This window comes from Pituophis catenifer, unplaced genomic scaffold (assembly GCF_029215685.1).
Source record: "Pituophis catenifer annectens isolate HBS135680 unplaced genomic scaffold, rPitCat1.0.hap2 SCAF_8, whole genome shotgun sequence".
Classification (NCBI taxonomy): Eukaryota; Metazoa; Chordata; class Lepidosauria; order Squamata; family Colubridae; genus Pituophis; species Pituophis catenifer.
In genome coordinates this window covers 53,222,181-53,241,340 of record NW_027256888.1, presented here as the reverse complement: position 1 = coordinate 53,241,340, position 19,160 = coordinate 53,222,181, and the positions used below count along the sequence as shown (strand labels likewise).

At 36.1% G+C, this 19,160-nt stretch overlaps 1 protein-coding gene across 3 annotated transcripts in view; it reads right to left on the bottom strand.

The window, feature by feature from the left end:
* Positions 1–3,598: 3,598 nt before the first annotated feature.
* Positions 3,599–19,160, bottom strand: part of GAB1 (GRB2 associated binding protein 1) — a 92,309-nt gene continuing 76,747 nt past the window's right edge. For all 3 annotated transcript variants that reach the window (XM_070948262.1, XM_070948263.1, XM_070948265.1), the window contains 7 exons: positions 17,525–17,610; positions 16,245–16,551; positions 11,048–11,137; positions 8,247–8,340; positions 7,625–7,748; positions 6,059–6,181; positions 3,599–5,340 (listed from right to left, as the gene is read on the bottom strand). In XM_070948262.1, the coding sequence (XP_070804363.1) occupies positions 5,182–5,340; positions 6,059–6,181; positions 7,625–7,748; positions 8,247–8,340; positions 11,048–11,137; positions 16,245–16,551; positions 17,525–17,610 (983 nt within the window). In that variant the 3' untranslated portion in view covers positions 3,599–5,181. The remainder of the gene's footprint in view (positions 5,341–6,058; positions 6,182–7,624; positions 7,749–8,246; positions 8,341–11,047; positions 11,138–16,244; positions 16,552–17,524; positions 17,611–19,160) is intronic.

Here is a 19,160-nt window from a genome sequence, read left to right as displayed (position 1 = left end):
AGTTTGATCCTGTGGCTCCCGAGGACGTGGACAGGATCTTGGGACAGCTGAACGCCACCACATGTTTATTGGACCCGTGTCCCTCCTGGTTGGTGCTGGCTTCTCGGGAGGTTACACGAGGCTGGCCCCAGGGAATTATCAACGCTTCTTTGAGTGAGGGTGTCCTGCCGGCCACCTTGAAAGAGGCGGTGGTGAGGCCTCTCCTCAAGAAGCCATCCCTGGATCCGGCTGTTTTGGCTAACTATTGTCCAGTCTCCAACCTTCACTTTATTGCGAAGGTTGTTGAGAGTGTGGTGGCGTGACAGCTTCCACAGTACCTGGATGAAGCTGTCTATTTGGATCTGCTCCAGTCCGGCTTCAGACCTGGGTACAGCACGGAAACGGCATTGGTCGCATTGGTGGATGATCTCTGGAGGGCTCGGGATAGGGATTACTCCTCTATCCTGGTCCTGTTAGACCTCTCAGCGGCTTTTGATACCATCGACCATGGTATCATGTTGCGCCGGCTGGAGGGACTGGGAGTGGGGGGCACTCTTTTGCGGTGGTTCTCCTCCTATCTCTCTGACCGGTCGCAATCCATGTTGACGGGGGCAGCGGTCGACCCCGAGGCGCCTTGTTTGTGGGGTGCCACAGGGGTCGATCCTCTCGCCCCTCCTGTTCAATATTTATGTGAAGCCGCTGGGTGAGGTCATCCGTGGTTTTGGGGTGGAGTTCCATCAGTATGCTGATGATACTCAGCTGTACATCTCCACCCCAGACCATCCCAACGATGCCTTGGAAGTGATGTCCCAGTGCCTGGAGGCCGTGCGGGTCTGGATGGGGAGAAACAGGCTTCGACTCAACCCTTCCAAGACCGAGTGGCTGTGGCTGCCGGCGTCCCGGTATAGCCAGCTGACACCATCGCTGATTATTGGGGGTGAATCACTGGCCCCCACGGAAAGGGCCCGCAACTTGGGCATCCTCCTGGATGCACGGCTGTGTTTAGAAGGGCATATGACAGCCGTGGCCAGGGGGGCTTTTTATCAGGTTCACCTGATACGCCAGTTGCGCCCCTTTCTGGATCGGGACTCCCTACGCACAGTCACTCAAGCACTCGTCACCTCTCATCTGGACTATTTTAACGCTCTCTACATGGGGCTCCCCTTGGGGTACACCCGGAGGCTCCAACTGGTGCAGAATGCAGCCGCGCGGGGAATTATGGGAGCGACGGGGCGCTCCCATGTGACTCCTTTCCTGCGCGAGCTGCATTGGCTTCCGGTGGACTTCTGGGTGCGCTTCAAGGTGTTGGTGATCACCTTTAAAGCGCTCCATGGCTTAGGGCCAGGGTACTTATGGGACCGCCTTCTGCCACCAATAGCCTCCCACCGGCCAGTTCGCTCCCACAGAGAGGGCCTCCTCAGGGTGCCGTCGGCTAGACAATGCCAGCTGGCGACCCCCAGGAGGAGAGCCTTCTCTGTGGTGGCACCTACCCTTTGGAACAATCTACCCCCAGAGATACGAGTGATCTCCGACCTCTGGACTTTTCGTCGGGCCCTAAAAACTCATCTCTTTCAGTTAGCCAATCTCTCTTGATTTTATGATTTTATGGTTGGTTTTAAATTTTGATATGGATTTTAAATTGATAAATTTTAAACTATGGGCCAAATTTAATTATTTTAAATCTATTTTTAATCGTACTTTATGCATAAATGCTTTTATTTTGGCTGTTCACCGCCCTGAGTCCGAAAGGAGAAGGGCGGTATAGAAATTAGAATAATAAATAAATAAATAAATAAATAAATAAATAAATGAAATGGCGCAATGCAATGTGAAGTTGAGTGCAAGGACTGTTTGGCGCAGATTGCAGGAATTTGGCCTAAAATCTGGAATTCCATGAAAAAAGCCACTTTTGTATCTCAAACAAAGGTTGAAAAGACTAAACTGGACTAAAACCCATGTTACCTGGACAGAGGATATATTTTATGGTACTTCTCCAAAAAAAGTGGTGTTATTAGCCATCAAACCTCAAAAATACTGTACATTTTTCCCAAAAGGTTTCCACAATTTTGGTCACTACTGTATACTTCAAGAGTACCGTATATTTACATGGATCTCAACTTCCATAACTAATTTATTTTTTTAGACTTATATATCCTTTTTCATTCAGGAATTCACAGCAGCATATATTTTGCTCCATCTTCTCATTTACGCCCACAATTCCACTTCCACTAGATCGGGCAGCACATCCCCATTGAAGACTGGTACACAAGTTGCAGTTCCTTATGGAGTCGCAGCTTATTGCTCAAGAGCAGGTGACAGCTGTGGCCAGAAGGGCCTTTGCACAAGTTCAACTTGGGTGCCAGTTACACCCGTTTTTCAGTCAGGAGTGCCTCCAATCAGTTACTCATGGTATGCTCACCTCATGACTGAATTATTGCGATGTACCCTATATTTATTTATTTATTTATTTATTTATTTATTTATTTATTTATTTATTTATTTATTTATTTATTACATGCCGCCATTCTTCCAAAGGACTCAGGGCGGTGAACACAAGTTAAGAAACAAGTACAATAAAATCATAATTTAATCCAAATAATTAATTAGTAGTCAATAATAAAGCCCGGAATCAGTCTCAGCCTATTTGTTTGAAAAGCCAAGTCTTCAAGTCCCGACGGAAGGAGCGGAGATCAGGAGCCGTCCGGAGCTCAGTAGGTAATTCATTCCAGAGGGTGGGAGCACCCACAGAGAACGCCCTACCCCTAGGCACAGCAAGGTGACATTGGCTCACCATCGGAACCCTGAGGAGAGCGGCCCTATGTGAGCTAACAGGACGGTGAGAGGCAGGCAGAAGAAGGTCATGCAAATATCCTGGACCTAAGTCATGAAGGGCCTTATAGGTGGCTTATATGGGGCTGCCCAGAAGCTACAGGTGGTTTGAAATGCTTCAGCACTAACAATAACAGGCACTTCTTAATATATCCATGTGTCATTGCTACTATACAAGCTACATGGATTGTCAGTTGGATTCTGAGTGAAATTCAGCGGGCTTGTTTGAACATGTACAGTCCTGCATGGAGTAGAGCCTGAATATCTGAGAGACTGTTTCTGTCCATCAGATATGTGTGGGTTCCAGATATGTGTAGGTTCTATTGTCATATTGAGCAAGACTTATCTGCTATGTCCCCTGTCCTCTGGAAGAACATTTCCCTTGATATAAGGACCGCCCTTCTTATCAGTTCTGAAAGCTCTTAAAACCTGACTTTAGGTTTCGAATAGTCTTGGGGCCCTGTTGTGGACCCTGTTGCTTGCATAGCAGCACTGGGTTCACCCCCTTCTGGGTGGTCAACGGACTTTTTTGCTGTTTTGATTGTCTTAATCTAGGCTGTATGGCTCATACAGGTACATCTACTTAGAGAATTTTGATGAACAAATGGGCTCAGTAGTAGAAGCATTAAAAACTGGGTAGACATCTTTTGGAGATACCCTTTCATTTCAGTTTGAAAAATACTACCATCATTATTTTTTAATAGGTTATCTCATTTAATAATCTACATACTGAAGTTATTAAGGGTTAACTACTATGTATGTTTATGGTTCTCAATGAGTTGCACACATGAAGCAGAACAACTTGGATTTATTTAAAATTCATCTCGAAATGCAATGTTTAGTTTAAAAAACATTTAAAACACCAAAATATTTCTAATTTAAAAAGAAACCTTGTTAGAAATAAAGAAAATTTACAAACTATTAAGTTGGAATGGGATTGGAAAATTAGATATAATATTAAGGCCAGCATTTCTTTCTTTATTCAGTATTTATGAAGTTTGAGAAATAGAACATTCTCTTTTTTACAACCACAAAAGAATGAATTAGTAAATTTTTCCATCACGATTAATGATTTTTTAAAGTTGTACTTTAAAGAGAATTAGTGTTTCCCTTTTCAGCTGTTGAAGCAGCTACTATTTGGAATAAGAATAGTGATGCAATAAATCAAAAGTATTCAAAATTAATTCTGTACCTGAAGAACTTTTTTTAAAAAATGGGATAAATCTTGTGTTTTCCTTTTAAAAAAGAACAAAATGTTAAAAATACCACTTACATAGGAATTTAAATATAAGGCCAAGCAAGAAACTTGGCATAACAAGGATCATTAAAAAGATTCATGTGGTGTCAAGACATAATAATTCCATTTGTATTGCAATCTGATTTCAAAACAAAACAAAACAAAACAAAAATCACAGTATCTTCTAGTACTATAAACAGTGAATGTCACACCGCCTCATGAATTTTCATACTAAAAACCAATACAAAGGCTTGGTTGCAGTAGAAAATTAAAAGCACGTTGTTTGAACCTGATATGTGAACTAGCACAATGTGGTGCTAGGTACGTACCTGATGTCATAATTTCTGTTTTTGTAAATGAAGTAAATATTACACTTCGCAGTTAAAGAGTGAGATCAGTCATTACTGCATACCTTCAGTGATATTGAGATTTATATGATATTCTGGGCAAAGATCCCTCCCTGCAGAATCTTTGCTCAGCAAATAAAGAACACTGTTCTCAGTGAAAATTCAAAAGGACCTCCTCTAACTAATGCATTATTGAATAAGACATTAGAGTAGACTCAGAAACATGCCTATTATTACTAACTCACAGCCATTTCTGATAGGAAGGCAACCTGTAGAATTTGAAGTATTTTTTGCATGTATTAAATATAAAAAAACATAGGCATTTAACAAATCATCTCTTGACATTTCAAGTAGATTAAAATTGTGAAACTATTTTTTCTAATTGATCTTTGAGCTATTAGAATGCACCTCAGACCTTAATTTCAATATCATACACATAGCTTACTTCCTAGAATGTTATAGAGTAGTGTCGGGGAGAAAGGAGGATGTTAAAAGTACATTAGGTGGAGAAAGCTGAACCATCATTTTAACAAGGAAAAAGTGCATACAACATTGTAATACTATCAATCAGTTAATTCCAGATCAAAATGCTTTTCTCAGACCCAAGATACACTATTTTACATCATGAAAATCACTAAGATTTGCCATAGGCTACTGTTTTATTTCATGTTGTCATCAGCTTGATATTGAAATATTTGAAGAAAAATAATTCATTGAAGTATTCTTCTCTCTCAGTTAATGGTGGCTCTCTTTAAGAATATTTCAACAGGACTTCAAATATTTTTATTTTCATTTCACACTTTTTGTTGGTGTTTCAGATTCTGTTGATTGCCTTCCATCTGTCCAAGCTTCTCTTGTACTCTTCAATGCTAATGTTTTTTGTTGGTCAACAACAACATAATCGACTCTTTCATCAGCCACACTACCGCCAGAAACACTACTCTTTTTCTGGAAAAGAAACAAAACAAGACATTAAAGTAGAAAAAACAGAAAGGGGTTGGTTATAGTGGTTAATGCAGTGGGCAAGAAATGGAGACTTTTAGACTTGCTTTTGGCACAAAGCCCCTTGGGCAAGACACTCTTTTTCAGCTCTAGGAAAGAGGGAATGGCAAAATACTTCTGAAAATGCTGCTAAGAAAACTGCAGGAACTTGTCAAGGTAGTTTTCAGGAGTCAACAATGATTTTAAGGCACATACACAGAGAGACTTATAGTAAGACAAGGTAACATAAAAGTCTTTTCACAAATGAAAGGCTTCATTTTCAGAAGAGAATGTGATTCAGCAGAAATGTCTAGTGGAAAAAATGGGGTACTTTTTTTTTGCAATTAATTATTCTTATTTATTTATTTCTCACTTCCATTCTTTCAAACTAGAGGCTTAGATCAAACTCTTGATCTTAAGTTTATGAAGAAGAAGAAAGCAACTACTGGTAATTAGGTATACACCGTACATTCATTAGTATTTGAATAAAAGTCATTTTCTACCCAGTTTTGGAAAGCTGACTGAAAGAAAAGTTCTAATATCAGTATAGTGAAAATAACATAAAAAGTTGTATTTTCTCCATTTTGGTAATCCAAAAAAAATGGAGCTCAACTATAATTGACAAATAAAATGATTCATTGCCAGGAGCTAAATTATCTGTGGGTAGCTATGCAGTTGTGTTTACCTTGCGAGGTGGAGTAGATTTTCCAGAATCTAAATCCAGATCTAAATATTCCACCTGCTTGTCACCTTTAGGTTTTACCATAGGGCTGCTTCCTCCATCAAGGCTGCTGCTGCAGAACAAACCCTGAAATTTTAATTGGAATTATTGTTATTATTTGTGAAAAACTTTAATATAATGTATCCCTCAACATTGTGAAGCACTGTTGTCCCATTTTGTAATATGTATTTCAATATCCAATAATATTTTACAACTAAGATTGTCTTTAAAATTATTTAGTGGCACAGCATAGGAAAAAACTAAAATCAAACTCAAGATTTAATGTTACAGATGTGCAAAAGGTTTCAAAGTCAACGTGAGTTGTATAAAGCTAACTAGAAATGGCTTAACACTATTTTGTTCTTGGTGCTCTCTGAGCTTGCTTGTTTTCTTGCAGATGTTTTATTACCAAAACTAGGTAACATCATCAGTGCTAGTAAGGAGTACAGTGTGATGTACCCCCACTGCACTCCTTACTCATGTCAACCCTGAGCTACAAATATTCTCCTTTATTCGTACTATTTTGTTCGTTCCAGAAATATCCCAAACCTGGAACATGACCAAGCTCAGAACACTCCTGGAATGGCTGGAACAGTGTTAAACGTGTTTATTGGGGTCAGAAGAGATGTTATGAAACTTAAATTTTGGAAAGCCACATTAATATTTACTTAATAGTCATAAGAATTTACTTCACAGTATGTACTGTCTCCCTCCCTGCTTCCCCATATATGGGTACATGTTGGTCAAAGACCATATAAAGTTTTGCCTACCTTCTCTTACTATTATTTCACAATAAATAAATAAAATATTTCTTAAAGTTGTATAAAATGTACAGGGATATAATGTAATTCATTCACTATCAGAAGACATGATGATAGCCAAATAGTTTTGAAAGTTTTTGTATACACTGAAGGCTTCTAGTCCGTAAGTCTATATAATGACTAAAGAATATCTTTTGCTAGAACAAAAATACTAGGTCTTGTGTAGTTCCTGTGTATTTTCACCAGCCACTTTAGAAACTTGTGACTCAAAAGAGCATTATTTCTGAGCAGAGTTTAGGAGATTTGAAATTCAACAGTATATGGAAAACCACAGGTTCCCTACTTTGTGATAGGTATTGGCTGGCCATTTGGCCATTTCTAATCAAAAGAATCTTAGGTTCAAACAAAGAAAAGGCTGAAAATGAGAAAGAGGCAACTAAATCCCATTATTCCCAAGATTTTACTCAATTTATGGTCCCCAGAACTTAATTGCCAGACATTAATGGTAACATTTCAAGGTATGAAATACATGAAATAAACCATTTTAAAAACAAACATGACTAATTTGCTTCATCCCATTACCCAGTTTGTCACTATCTGTAATTTGTTAAGTGTAACTACAAAATAATGCTCATATTATTTTAAACATTATTTCACTTTTATAAGCCTCAAAGTATTTAATTGATTTAATACCTCCCCTCCCACCGAAAAACAGAAAATGTGATATGATTGTGAAGAAAGGACATATTTATGATGTAAAACCACCTACTGGATCATCAGTGGACTGATTTGGATTCATTGGTACATAATTCTCATCACTGTCATGCGAATCACTGCTAGAAGTTGTACTATGAATTGAATCTGGCCGGGGGGATAATGGAAACCTGGAAGAACTAAATGAAGAAAAGTATTTTAAAATGTGTGGTGTATTTATTTTATGCTGTTCATAGATATATTTCTGTATTTATTTAAGTATTTCTATTCCATCTTTCCCTTTAAAAGCAAGAACCATAAAATAAAGGAGTTGAATGATAATTCAAGAAATAAGAAATGCAAAAGAATCTAGCAGTAAAATATCAGAAACTGTTCCTGAAGAGATTTTTAAAAAAACAAAACTGTGGTGCCATAGGAGAAGTATTATGTAGGAAAATCCCAGCAATATAACCAAGACTTTCTGAGGTGGCATCTCAGGGATTCAGAAAAATAAAGATGGTGGTCATGACTGCCAACTTGATTTTTTCGTAATTCCTTACTAGACTGTCTGCTGTATGGTAAAATGGCAGGAACATATGTAAAGCAATTTATATGGGCAGAACACCTAACTGTTGTGGTCACTGTTGAATAAAAAAGAATATACTGTAGTGTGAATATAGAAGAAGTCAAAGACTTACTCTCGTGTAAAACTTCTGGTAATCGGAGATCTAACTGGAGCTGGCAATTCGTCCCATTCTGATAAAGGTTTAATTTCTAGTGGTGCAGGTTTCACTATATACACAAGAAACAAATTTGAAAATAATGTACTTTAAGAGAAATCTTACATTACTATATACATATTTTATTATAGTTCATTTTCCATATGAAACTTCACCATGAAATGTTATGGGAAAATAAATTTAATATACTCTTAATATACTATATTGTTTCTTCTTAATTTTCTCTATCTCTCTATTTATTTATTTATTATATTTATATACCGCCCTTCTCCCAAAGGACTCAGGGCGGTGAACAGCCAAGATCAAATACTATTGTTCTGTTCTAATTTAGTTTGTATTAGTTCTCATTACTGCTTTTAAAACACGCACAGAAACAAAAAATTGCTTTGTGCAAATTGTTACTAGAGTCTAAAAGATTAGTCAAAACTAACTGACTTTCCACCAAACCAGTTCTTCAGATTGTTTGTTTTTAATAGATAAATTCCAATTTTTCACTTTTTAAGGAGTTGTATCCTGCTAGAATAAACAACCATAACTATTGTTTTCCCTCCGAAATACCTTGGTTAATTTTGTAAGATCCTTTTTAATAAAGAAAGGGAAGTTAATCAACACAATAGTGTATGATTTAGCAGAAGATCATAGAATTCAGATCTTCTTTGAAAGTAGTTAATGTTAGCCTACTAAGCTCATGAGAATGCAATTTTTATTAGCTAAACCATGTCATAAGATCATAATCATTTTAAGAAGGTCTCACTCAGTATACTAGATTTAAGCATTAACTGCCTAACTCTTTTTCTTTGTTATTTTTTAAAAACAACCGTAGAGCAACTAGCTATGACTTAATATTACCCTGCATTAAAAACAAACAGATCCTGGGAAATGTTGACATCCATCACTTTGAGATTGGTGATAGCACATACGCAGGCAAATATTTTTTGATATATTTCATGCATTTGATTTTTGAATGTTTGCGTATTATTGAACTTTAGTAGCCTTGAGTGATCAAATGATGCAGAAAGGAAGGATGTTTTGTATTAAAACAATTAATGCTATTTAATAACTAATTTGGTAAAATATCCTTTTTCAGGCTTAATACAAAATGTGAAATAGAAAACATTGTTTAATATCTTTAAAGCTTCCTATCATTTGAATGCAGGCTACTTGAGTCAAATCTGCTTGTATATGTTCTCCTTGTTCTTTAGAGATAATCTGAGAAGGTCTGCCTACAATTTTTTTAAGTGCACTCTGTGTTAAATATCCTAACACCTAAAACCAAGCAAAATACATTTGAAATAATGCCCAAGATATGTTAAAAGACCCTAAAAGCACATTTTTAAAAATGTATAGTTGCTTTTAATGGTTTTACTATCTCAGGTTTTAGTTCCAATTTCGTACTCTATTGTAACTAATAGATGATGTTAAGTTACTGATATAAATTAATAAATAGTATAATAGGTTTCATTATTGTAACGTATTACCATACTTCTGTTTCTAAACAATTTGGTACATGGAATATTCTCTTTAGAACTATTTTAAACCAGTCATACAATTCTTGATTAGACTAGTAAAAAAATGGAATTTTCAAAATTACTTTAAAATGCTTAAAATACTAACTGGGCCATGAATAAGCATGTATGTATATCCATTGTATTTTTAACATAGATTAATTTTACAGTAATTATCTTTTTTTTTTTAAAGGAGCATTAAATGTTAGAAAGTTTTTTAAAGATAGGGCAATGGGAGAAAAAAGATCTTTTATGACATTTTAAAAACACATAACTTTGTCTTAAATACAAAATTTAATACAATGTTATAAATGTGTAACAATTAAATTGCACACACTTCAAAAATAATTGGGAAAATGTGCTTCAAAATACATTTGAAACTTAATGTGCTTAACACACATTTGTGTTTAATGCATGTGAACATTAAACACAGTACTTTTCTTCTATTCTTTGAAGCAGCCTGTTCTTTTTTTGGTTTCCATATAAGCCTTCCAGACCTTTGAAGTAGTTCAAGAAACAAGTAGCAGAAATGCTCTTAATTGTTGAAAGGCCTTCAGAACTATATAATACATCTATTACCAAAAATCAAATCAAGGCAGGGATATTTTTAAAATAGCAATGTGTCAATTACTTCTGACATTACTAAATTTTATCTACTACTAGATAAATTTCGAGATACATTACTAAGTTTATCTAATGTGTGTGTAAAAGGATGTAAATTTTTCCCCATAGTTACACATTAATTGAAAAAATTCCTTTATACTAATAAAATGTCTATAAAGAGTAGTCTTCATAAATCATAATATGGCATAACTCAGTTACTTGGGTGTTTATGTATTTCACATTACTGTGTTTCCTCCAAAATAAGACCCTGTCTTATATTTTTTTGAACCCTGAAATAAGTGCTTGGCCTTATTGCCATGCGGTCAAAAGCCCAATTGGGCTTATTATCAGGGGATGTCTTATTTTGAGGGAAACAGGGTAGAATAGCACATTACACATATAATGTGTAAATAATCTAAAACCAAGCAAAATATATTTGAAATAATGCCTAAGGTAAGTTAAATGGAAGAAAACTGATTTACATGCAGCATTTCCAACACATTTTGCTACAAATGTCTTTTCCTGAGCAAATTAAAAACATAGCTGAGAAGCTAGCAGTCCTATGAACTGGAACGATATGAGTAATCAGGATTACTTTTTACTGGAGTTTGATACCGAGCCCAGTAGATCATGCAATGCTGAAGTACGTACCCTTTCTCCTTGTTGTAAAGTCACCTATGGTTTGTGAATCTGTTCGCTCTAAACCATGAGGTTTAGGTCTTAAAATTTTAGGGCTTTGACCTAATTGATAAAAAAAAGGAATCTTTCTTAATATAGCTTTTTATTATCAAGATACAAACCAGCAAAATAACAAATATTAAGAAGCTGCAAAGTGCCTTGCAGAAAGAGATTGCATTTGTGAAAGATAAGCAAGTGACAGACAGAAATCTCACACTAAGATACATGCAGCATGCTGAGAGCCCATGCATCAAAGTTGTTTGAAGGAAGCAATTGAGTTGAATGTTACCAACAAATATGATGTTCTTGCTGAAAACAGCGCTATTAGCTACCATCTTGGAAGGAGGAACACTACAATGATACTTCAACAAAGCAAACTAGCATACAGTGAAAGGAATTAAAGTATATCAAGGAAAAAAAAGTGAGCCACAGCACAGAGGATGTGTTCTGCCATTTTACGGTAAAAGTATTTTTTAATTATTGAAACATATAAATATGTTAAACTACTAGATGACTCAAAAATATTCAAAAATATTTCCTTATCTACACAGAAAAACAGAACGACCAAAAGCAAAATACCATGAGAGTGGGAATGACTTCTGACTTCCTGCACTCCAGCAGGTGATGGTAGGACCAGTTTACCTGGTCTCTGACGGGCTAGAGTGGGACTTTACTACTTGGTCTCCAGCAGTCAAAAGAGAGGCCAATCTAACTAGCCTCTGGAAAGTTAGGGTGGTACTGGTCTACTGATCCCCTGGATAGTGACATAGCATTGCTGAATTGACAACAAATTTGCCACATTTCAATCCTATTGAAATCACAGGTCCTGGATTTTAGATGCAATCTGTAAGATAGCCCATTTGAAGTACCTTGTTTCAAAAATTGTTGCCCTATGATGCACTGGTTTGCCTACTGAAAGGTTACAGAAACAATATATTTTTCAATAGCATATAGAGCTTGTGTGGGGCACAGTGGTTAGAACGCAGTATTGCAGGCTAATTCTGCCCACTGCCAGAGTTCAATCCTGACCAGCTCAAGATTAACTCAGCCTTGCATCCTTCTAAGGTTGATAAAATGAAGACCCAGATTGTTGGGGGCAATATGCTGATGCCGTATAGTGCTTAAAGAGTCCTGTAAAGCACTATCAAATGGGATATAAGTCTATCTGCTATTGCTATTTCTATAGTTCAATAAATAAAATGCCCTTTAATTTACTACTGTAGGCAGGCAATTCAATTTCAGCAGTGAAATACAGCAGCAACTTTATTTAATTTTGTATCAACAAGAATGAATGCAGCTGTAAGAAATAAGCAGGGTGACTATGATGCAATTATTATTTTAAAATTTTAATTCTATTTGTGATAGCCTTGCCCCAATATCTAACATTAAATGATATGATGAAAGCTTTGAAAGGTATAAAATAGTTTTCACTTAGAGTAACTGCTTATTACTGGAATATCATGATTGCTGGCAAAAGGAATACTTTAAAAAACTGACTTTGTAACGTTTTCCTGCATTGTTGTAGGTTTTGTGGGTTCCTGCAAAGTTCAATCAAAAACCAACATTCAAACAAAAAAGCCCAAGAAAATCTCACATTCAGCTTTCTTTAAATGAATTCAATAAAACTATGAATAACAGGATAACAAAGTGAACTTAGATCTAATGTCTAGAAACCAGGATTATCAGGATTATCAAATTTAAAGCAGGCCTCTTCCAAATATACAATATTATGTCATTTTACAGAAGCAACAGTATCTTAAAAAATAAAATTTACTGATGTAAATTTACTGACAAAAAGTATCAAATCTGGCTAATCTTTTAACTTCAAATATTCAATAATAAATAATAATAATAAATAATAATAATAACAATAATAAATAATAATAATAACAATAATTCAATAATAAATAACTTAAAACTATTCTTTATTTTTATTTTACAATTGTTTGAGAATCATACTCTGCTGGTTGAAAGAACAATAGTTCATTTTTAGGATTTTATACAGATCAAGATGACAATAAACTTTATTTAGGTTTGGCATTTAAATTGGGTAGACTAGGATCCTTTACAACTATGAGGTTCACAGGAAGAGAATTTTATGTGATTTTAGGAAATCATGTTCTATACCTTCCTCTTTCATATTGTTTAAGGGTAACCCTCACCTTTAAGGTAGAACAGCTAAAACAGAAAACCTCCTTACTATGCAAAGGTATTTTTAGGATCCAAGCTATATGTTTAATGTTCTACCTGTAATTCTAGGGCAGGGGAATCAAACTTGCATTTCACGTTGTCATCACGTGATGTATTGCAACATCGCTAAACCGGGAGTAGATGTGGGCAGCATGTGATGCATCCGGCCCGTGGGCCGCAAGTTTGACACCCCTGCTCTACAGTAAAATATCAAACAGCTGTCACCAGTATGCAAATTAAAAGAGCCGCAATAACAAAATAGAATTCTCACTGCATAGGAAATGCCTTATTATCTCAAAAGGAAAGGTTATAACATGAACAACAAAAGAATGCTGTATTCTTACTTCAACAGTGCTCTAAAGACAAGTGCGCAAGAGAAACTAAAGCACCAGCTTTGAAAAGCCTTGTTAACTATTTATTATATAAAACTCTTCACAAATACATCAGAAACCAAACATGCTATTTTCTTTGCTTTACAGATAGCTAATCAGTTTTTAGCATGAGCACTCAGAGGTCTGTTAACATTTTTAAATATCTCAATGTATCATCTACTAAAAAATTCAGGAATGTATGAAATTTCAACTATAATTAAGTATTTAATTCATGTTTATGTACCATTTTGCAATTATATTTTGTGTCAAATAATTTTTATATTAAACTTAGGACATGTCTGTTAAGACAGGTGCTAATAAAAGTAATTGATGTGATATTTAAAAACAAATCCTTTTAATTTTATCTTTGAGGCTATACCTCTATTACATTTGAAATCAATAAGGATTTTTAATAACACTTAAGTAAAAGTTCTGAGTAACTCAAGTTATTTGATCGGTAGAAATGCTGATCAGCAGTGCTGAGGGAAAGCAAAATCTGAATTTGCTACCAATGAGATTTAGAAAGTATCATCACAAACACTTGCAAGCACTAAAAGATTAGAACAGCAAAAAAGCATAATTATGATCAGCACATAATTCAGTATGAGTCAAGGTAAAAAAAAAACCTTTATAAAATGACATATATGCAAAACATGCTCAAATAATGTGTGTCTTCTCTTGTTAGAAGAAAAAAAACTTACCTGCCTCAATTTTTATACACATTGACTTGGATCCAGGCTTCTACCTCTATAAACAAATAGGAACTTGAATCTAGCAAATCATTGTGCTAGAAAAAGGAAATATGGCAGTAATATTCTCTTATTCTTTCTCTCCTGCTGCCACTTCCTTCCTATAATCTTATATTAAAGTTTGTACAGAGCGAATAAGAGAAAATTGCCACTCTGCTCCTTCTCCCATTTTAGTAGATCTCAGGAAAGCAAATAATCTGTGAGGGTGTTGATGCTCTTTGAGCTTGGTCATTTTTTTACAAGAAAAACAACCAAGCTCAGGCATCAGCAAGGATCCCTAAACTACAAACAATCTCTTCTATTGGTAGCAAATAATATGATTCAATTAAAAAGCCTGTGAGACATTGAAGCAGGGCCCTCCAGATGTTATTGAACTGCACTGGCATGGCCAACGATGAGGCAAGCTATGAATGGTAATTTTACAACATCTAGAAGTAATAGTTAATAATAGTTTACTATTATTAGAGAGCCGTGGTGGTGCAGTGGTTAGAATGCAGGCTAATTCTGATGACTGCCAGCAGTTCAATTCTCACCGGCTCAAGGTTGACTCAGCCTTCCATCCTTCCAAGGTCGGTAAAAATCTCGATAAGGACCCAGGTTGTTGAAGCAATGTACTGACTCTGTAAACCACTTAGAGTGGCCTGTAAAGCACTGTGAAGCAGTATATAAGTCTAACTGCGATTGCTATTCCATGACAATGACATGCATTCCTTCTACAGTGCTACATTAAAATATGTGTTATCTATTAATACCACTTTGATAGACACTGGAAGATGAAGATATTTGAGATGAAATATAAAGCACCAGCAAAATTTAAACAGACAGTAAAACTATGAGTTTGCCAGCTTCAAAAATGCTGTAGCTATTTGTAAATTAAGGATTTAAATGACATCCATTTAATAACTTATTTTATGAAAAACAAATAACATTATCTATAAATTCTGATGATCATAGATTAATGATATTTAAATTACTTCCAAAACAGAGATCTAATCTGCTGTACAAGATTTTGCACAAAATTAAAAACAAAACTTTAATTTAAAGTATAGCATTAACAATAAAATATTGCAAATGTGTTTTAAAAATTGCTGTGATTTTATTTATTTGCATAATTCATCTAACCACATGAGACCAAATTGGCTCTAAGTGGCTTACAGAAATTAAGTGTTAAAAGGAAGATACAAATCAAAAATTAAACTATAAGCTTAAGGTAAAGGTTCCCCTCGCACATATGTGCTAGTCGTTTCTGACTCTAGGGGGTGGTGCTCATCTCTGTTTCAAACCCAAAGAGCCAGCGCAGTCCGAAGACGTCTCCGTGGTCATGTGGCCGGTATTACTAAACGCCAAAGGCGCACAGAACGCCAAAGGTGGCCCCTATTTTTCTACTTGCATTTTTTATGTGCTTTTAAACTGTTAGGTTGCTGAAGATGGGACAAGTAACGGGAGCTCACCCCGTTACGCGGCACTAGGGATTCGAACTGCTGAACCGCCAACCTTTCAATCGACAAGCTCAGCGTCTTAGCCACTGAGCCACCGTATCCCCTTAAACTATATTATAGTTTATCTATCTATCTATCTATCTATCTATCTATCTATCTATCTATCATCTATCTATATAATTATATTATATTATATTATATTATATTATATTATATTATATTATATTATATTATATTATATTATATTAAACTATGTTATATTAAATTATGAATGAACCTATTTAATATCTTGATAATAAAACTCTAAATTAAAATTGTTCATACTGGCTATCAACTTCTAATATGGTTTTATTCTGGGAACGGTAAACAATGATGGGAAGAAAATGCTTAGAGCAACTGGCTGCACACACTCATCTCTCACCTTTCCGGTCTGGCTTCAGGTTCCTGTCCACTGGAGGAGGTTCACATTCTGCCGCAGGTACTGGCCTTCTAGGCGGGGTCTTTGGACTAGATCTAAATCCCATGTGTGCTGGTGGAGGCACTTGCATTCCAAATAGTGAAAAATCAAACGTGCCAGGAGTCATTGGCACATAGTTCGTCATTTCTTGGATGGGTTCAGTAAAACTGCCAGAATGATGACGTGGAGGAGAGTTAGGGTTCATGGGAACATAATTTTCATCCAGTTCTTCACTTGAAACACTTCCAACAGTCAATAGACTTTTATTTTTCTAGAAACAAGAGTTATGATAGCAGTAAATTAATCAGAATTCACTGACTATGATTCAAGTTGTATGATACATTATTACATTATTTATCAAAGGATCCCAACCATTCCTTCATGGAATATTTTTTTTTTCATCCCTTACACATTTAAACATTCACCACACTCTATGCCTTGCCATCCTATTATGTGCCTTCCACCTTTCTATACATTTTGCAAAATGTTTATGTGCTGAATTATTTGCACTATATTTTCCAAGCTCCTTCCCTTTCCTTCATCAGGTTGATGAACCATTATAAAGACACCCTTTTATTACATAATAGACAAGTCATCCTTGCAAATATTTTTCACAGGCTCTATTAAAGATCCTTACTATTTTTTATTAGTGAAAATGCACACAACCAAATGCTCAGTATGATAAATGCTGAAATATGTATGGTACAGTAAGAACTCAATGGGCATTTTCATCATCTTGATAATAGGCCTACAGATGTTGACATTAAAGTATTTGCTCATGTAAGAGCACCAACCTAAATCCCAGTAGACATCAGTACAGATTCCTCTGACCAACAAACGACCTCTTAGCCTTCAGAGACAACATTAGACAACAATCAGAGACAACCTAGATATTCCATATGCCGTAGATTGAGATACCATATTTTTAATACATGAAGTTATAAAATCAGAATGAGAACGCTCTTGAAGAATTTCTGGTTGTAGAGAGTTTAAGTTTAAGAGAGTTCTTGTACTGATCTTGTGACTTCATGTATTAAAAATATGGTATCTCAATTTACTGCGCAGGGAATATTAGGTTGTCTCTGACTAAGCAAAACAATAAAGCAAATGATTGATGTTTGATGGTCAGCCTAAACTTTGATGTTTGATATTCAGCATTCTTTCTTGACTTGAATAGTAAGTCAACTGACATTTCAGCTTTAGAAACTTTTTTTTCCTCCTTGGCAAATCAAAATAATACTTACAAAGTGGTTATGGAAGCCTTCCAGTGAGCTTGATCTATCATTTGGAAATGTTCGTGGAACAAAATAGCAGTCTTGAGAACCAAGGTCTAAAACAAGGGAGAAGAAAGCAAATGTTTTCCCCCAATGACATAAAATCACACACAATTAAGTGCAAGTAGTCAAAATGGGAAATTTTGTATAAGCACTTTCTATAACAGCCTTCCCACATTTGTTATGTTTTGCATATATTCACACAAACTTCACTTGACTGGAAGAGTTGAAGTGCAATACAGCTATAGCTGAGGGAAGGCTAGAAGGACTAGCCCAGGTGTCTACTTATAGCTAAGTACAGCCACAAGCATGCCGGTTTTGTTGTTGCACTACCATAATATTAATTTCACCTGATTTCCAGCTCCTGACTAAAATAAGGGTAAGTCATCCTTAGATTAATCTTGGAATTAATGTTTTTCCTGTTATTCCAAAACCATTTAAGGTTAGCGTCAAAATAGGCAAAATTTCTAGCCACTATACATTTCAGCCAACTTCAAGAATAGGTAATAGCATTATAACTCAGTAACAGGAAAATTCACTATGTCACAGTTTAAAAACGGAGCACTGGCAAACGGAGCCAGTGCTCAACCTTATAGATGTAAGCAGTGAACAAAGAAATCAAACTTAAAAGGGAAAGAGAAATATTCCCTCCCATCCTTCTTTTAATCCAATTTGTTCTTTAATTTTCATTTTGACTGCCAGTTTTGGCTCTTCTGCACATGCCAACCTCCTCCTTAATCCCATACCGTCCTCATGATTTCATAAAGATTCATAATACTCATAGAGATTTCAAATGTTATGAAGGTGCAAGGGACAAACATAAATATCTAAGAGATACTTTCCAAGTTCACGCCTCTTTATACAACCTCAGCCTTAGCTATTCCAACAGAAGCAGAAGGGAGCTGAAAGCCACAACATTCAAAAGCACTAAAGCAGTGGTGAAATCCAAATTTTTTTACTACCAGTTCTGTGGGTGTGGCTTGGTGGGCATGGTATCGCTTGGTGGGCGTGGCTTGGTTGGCATGACAGGGGAAGGATACTGCAAAATCCCCATTCCCATCCCACTCCAGGGGAAGGATACTGCAAAATCCCCATTCCCACCCCACTCCAGGGGAAGGATATTGCAAAATCCCCATTCCCTCTCACTTCTGGGGGAAGGATACTGCAAAATCTCCATTCCCACCCCACTCTGGGGCCAGCCAGAGGTGGTATTCGCCAGTTCTCTGAACTACTCAAAATTTCCGCTACCGGTTCTCCAAACTGTTCAAAATTTCCACTACCGGTTCTCCAGAACCTGTCAGAATCTGCTGGATTTCACCCCTGATTAAATGGCCTAATTCTACTTTGTAGACACTAAAATGATTACGGCATACTTGCATAATAAAAGATGAATACCACAATGGCAATTTTCAAAAATAGTTTGAACTCTATTTTTTCTAAAAATAGTTTGAACTCTGGAAGCTATCTTGCTTAATAATGAAATGATTGATTTACATCATAAATAGCATTCAGACTCAAAAGCAGGGGTGTCAAACTGGTGGCATGCAGACCAAATGCGTCATGCGCAGGCCAAGCCCACCCCAGCTCCGCAAATGGGAAAAACGCC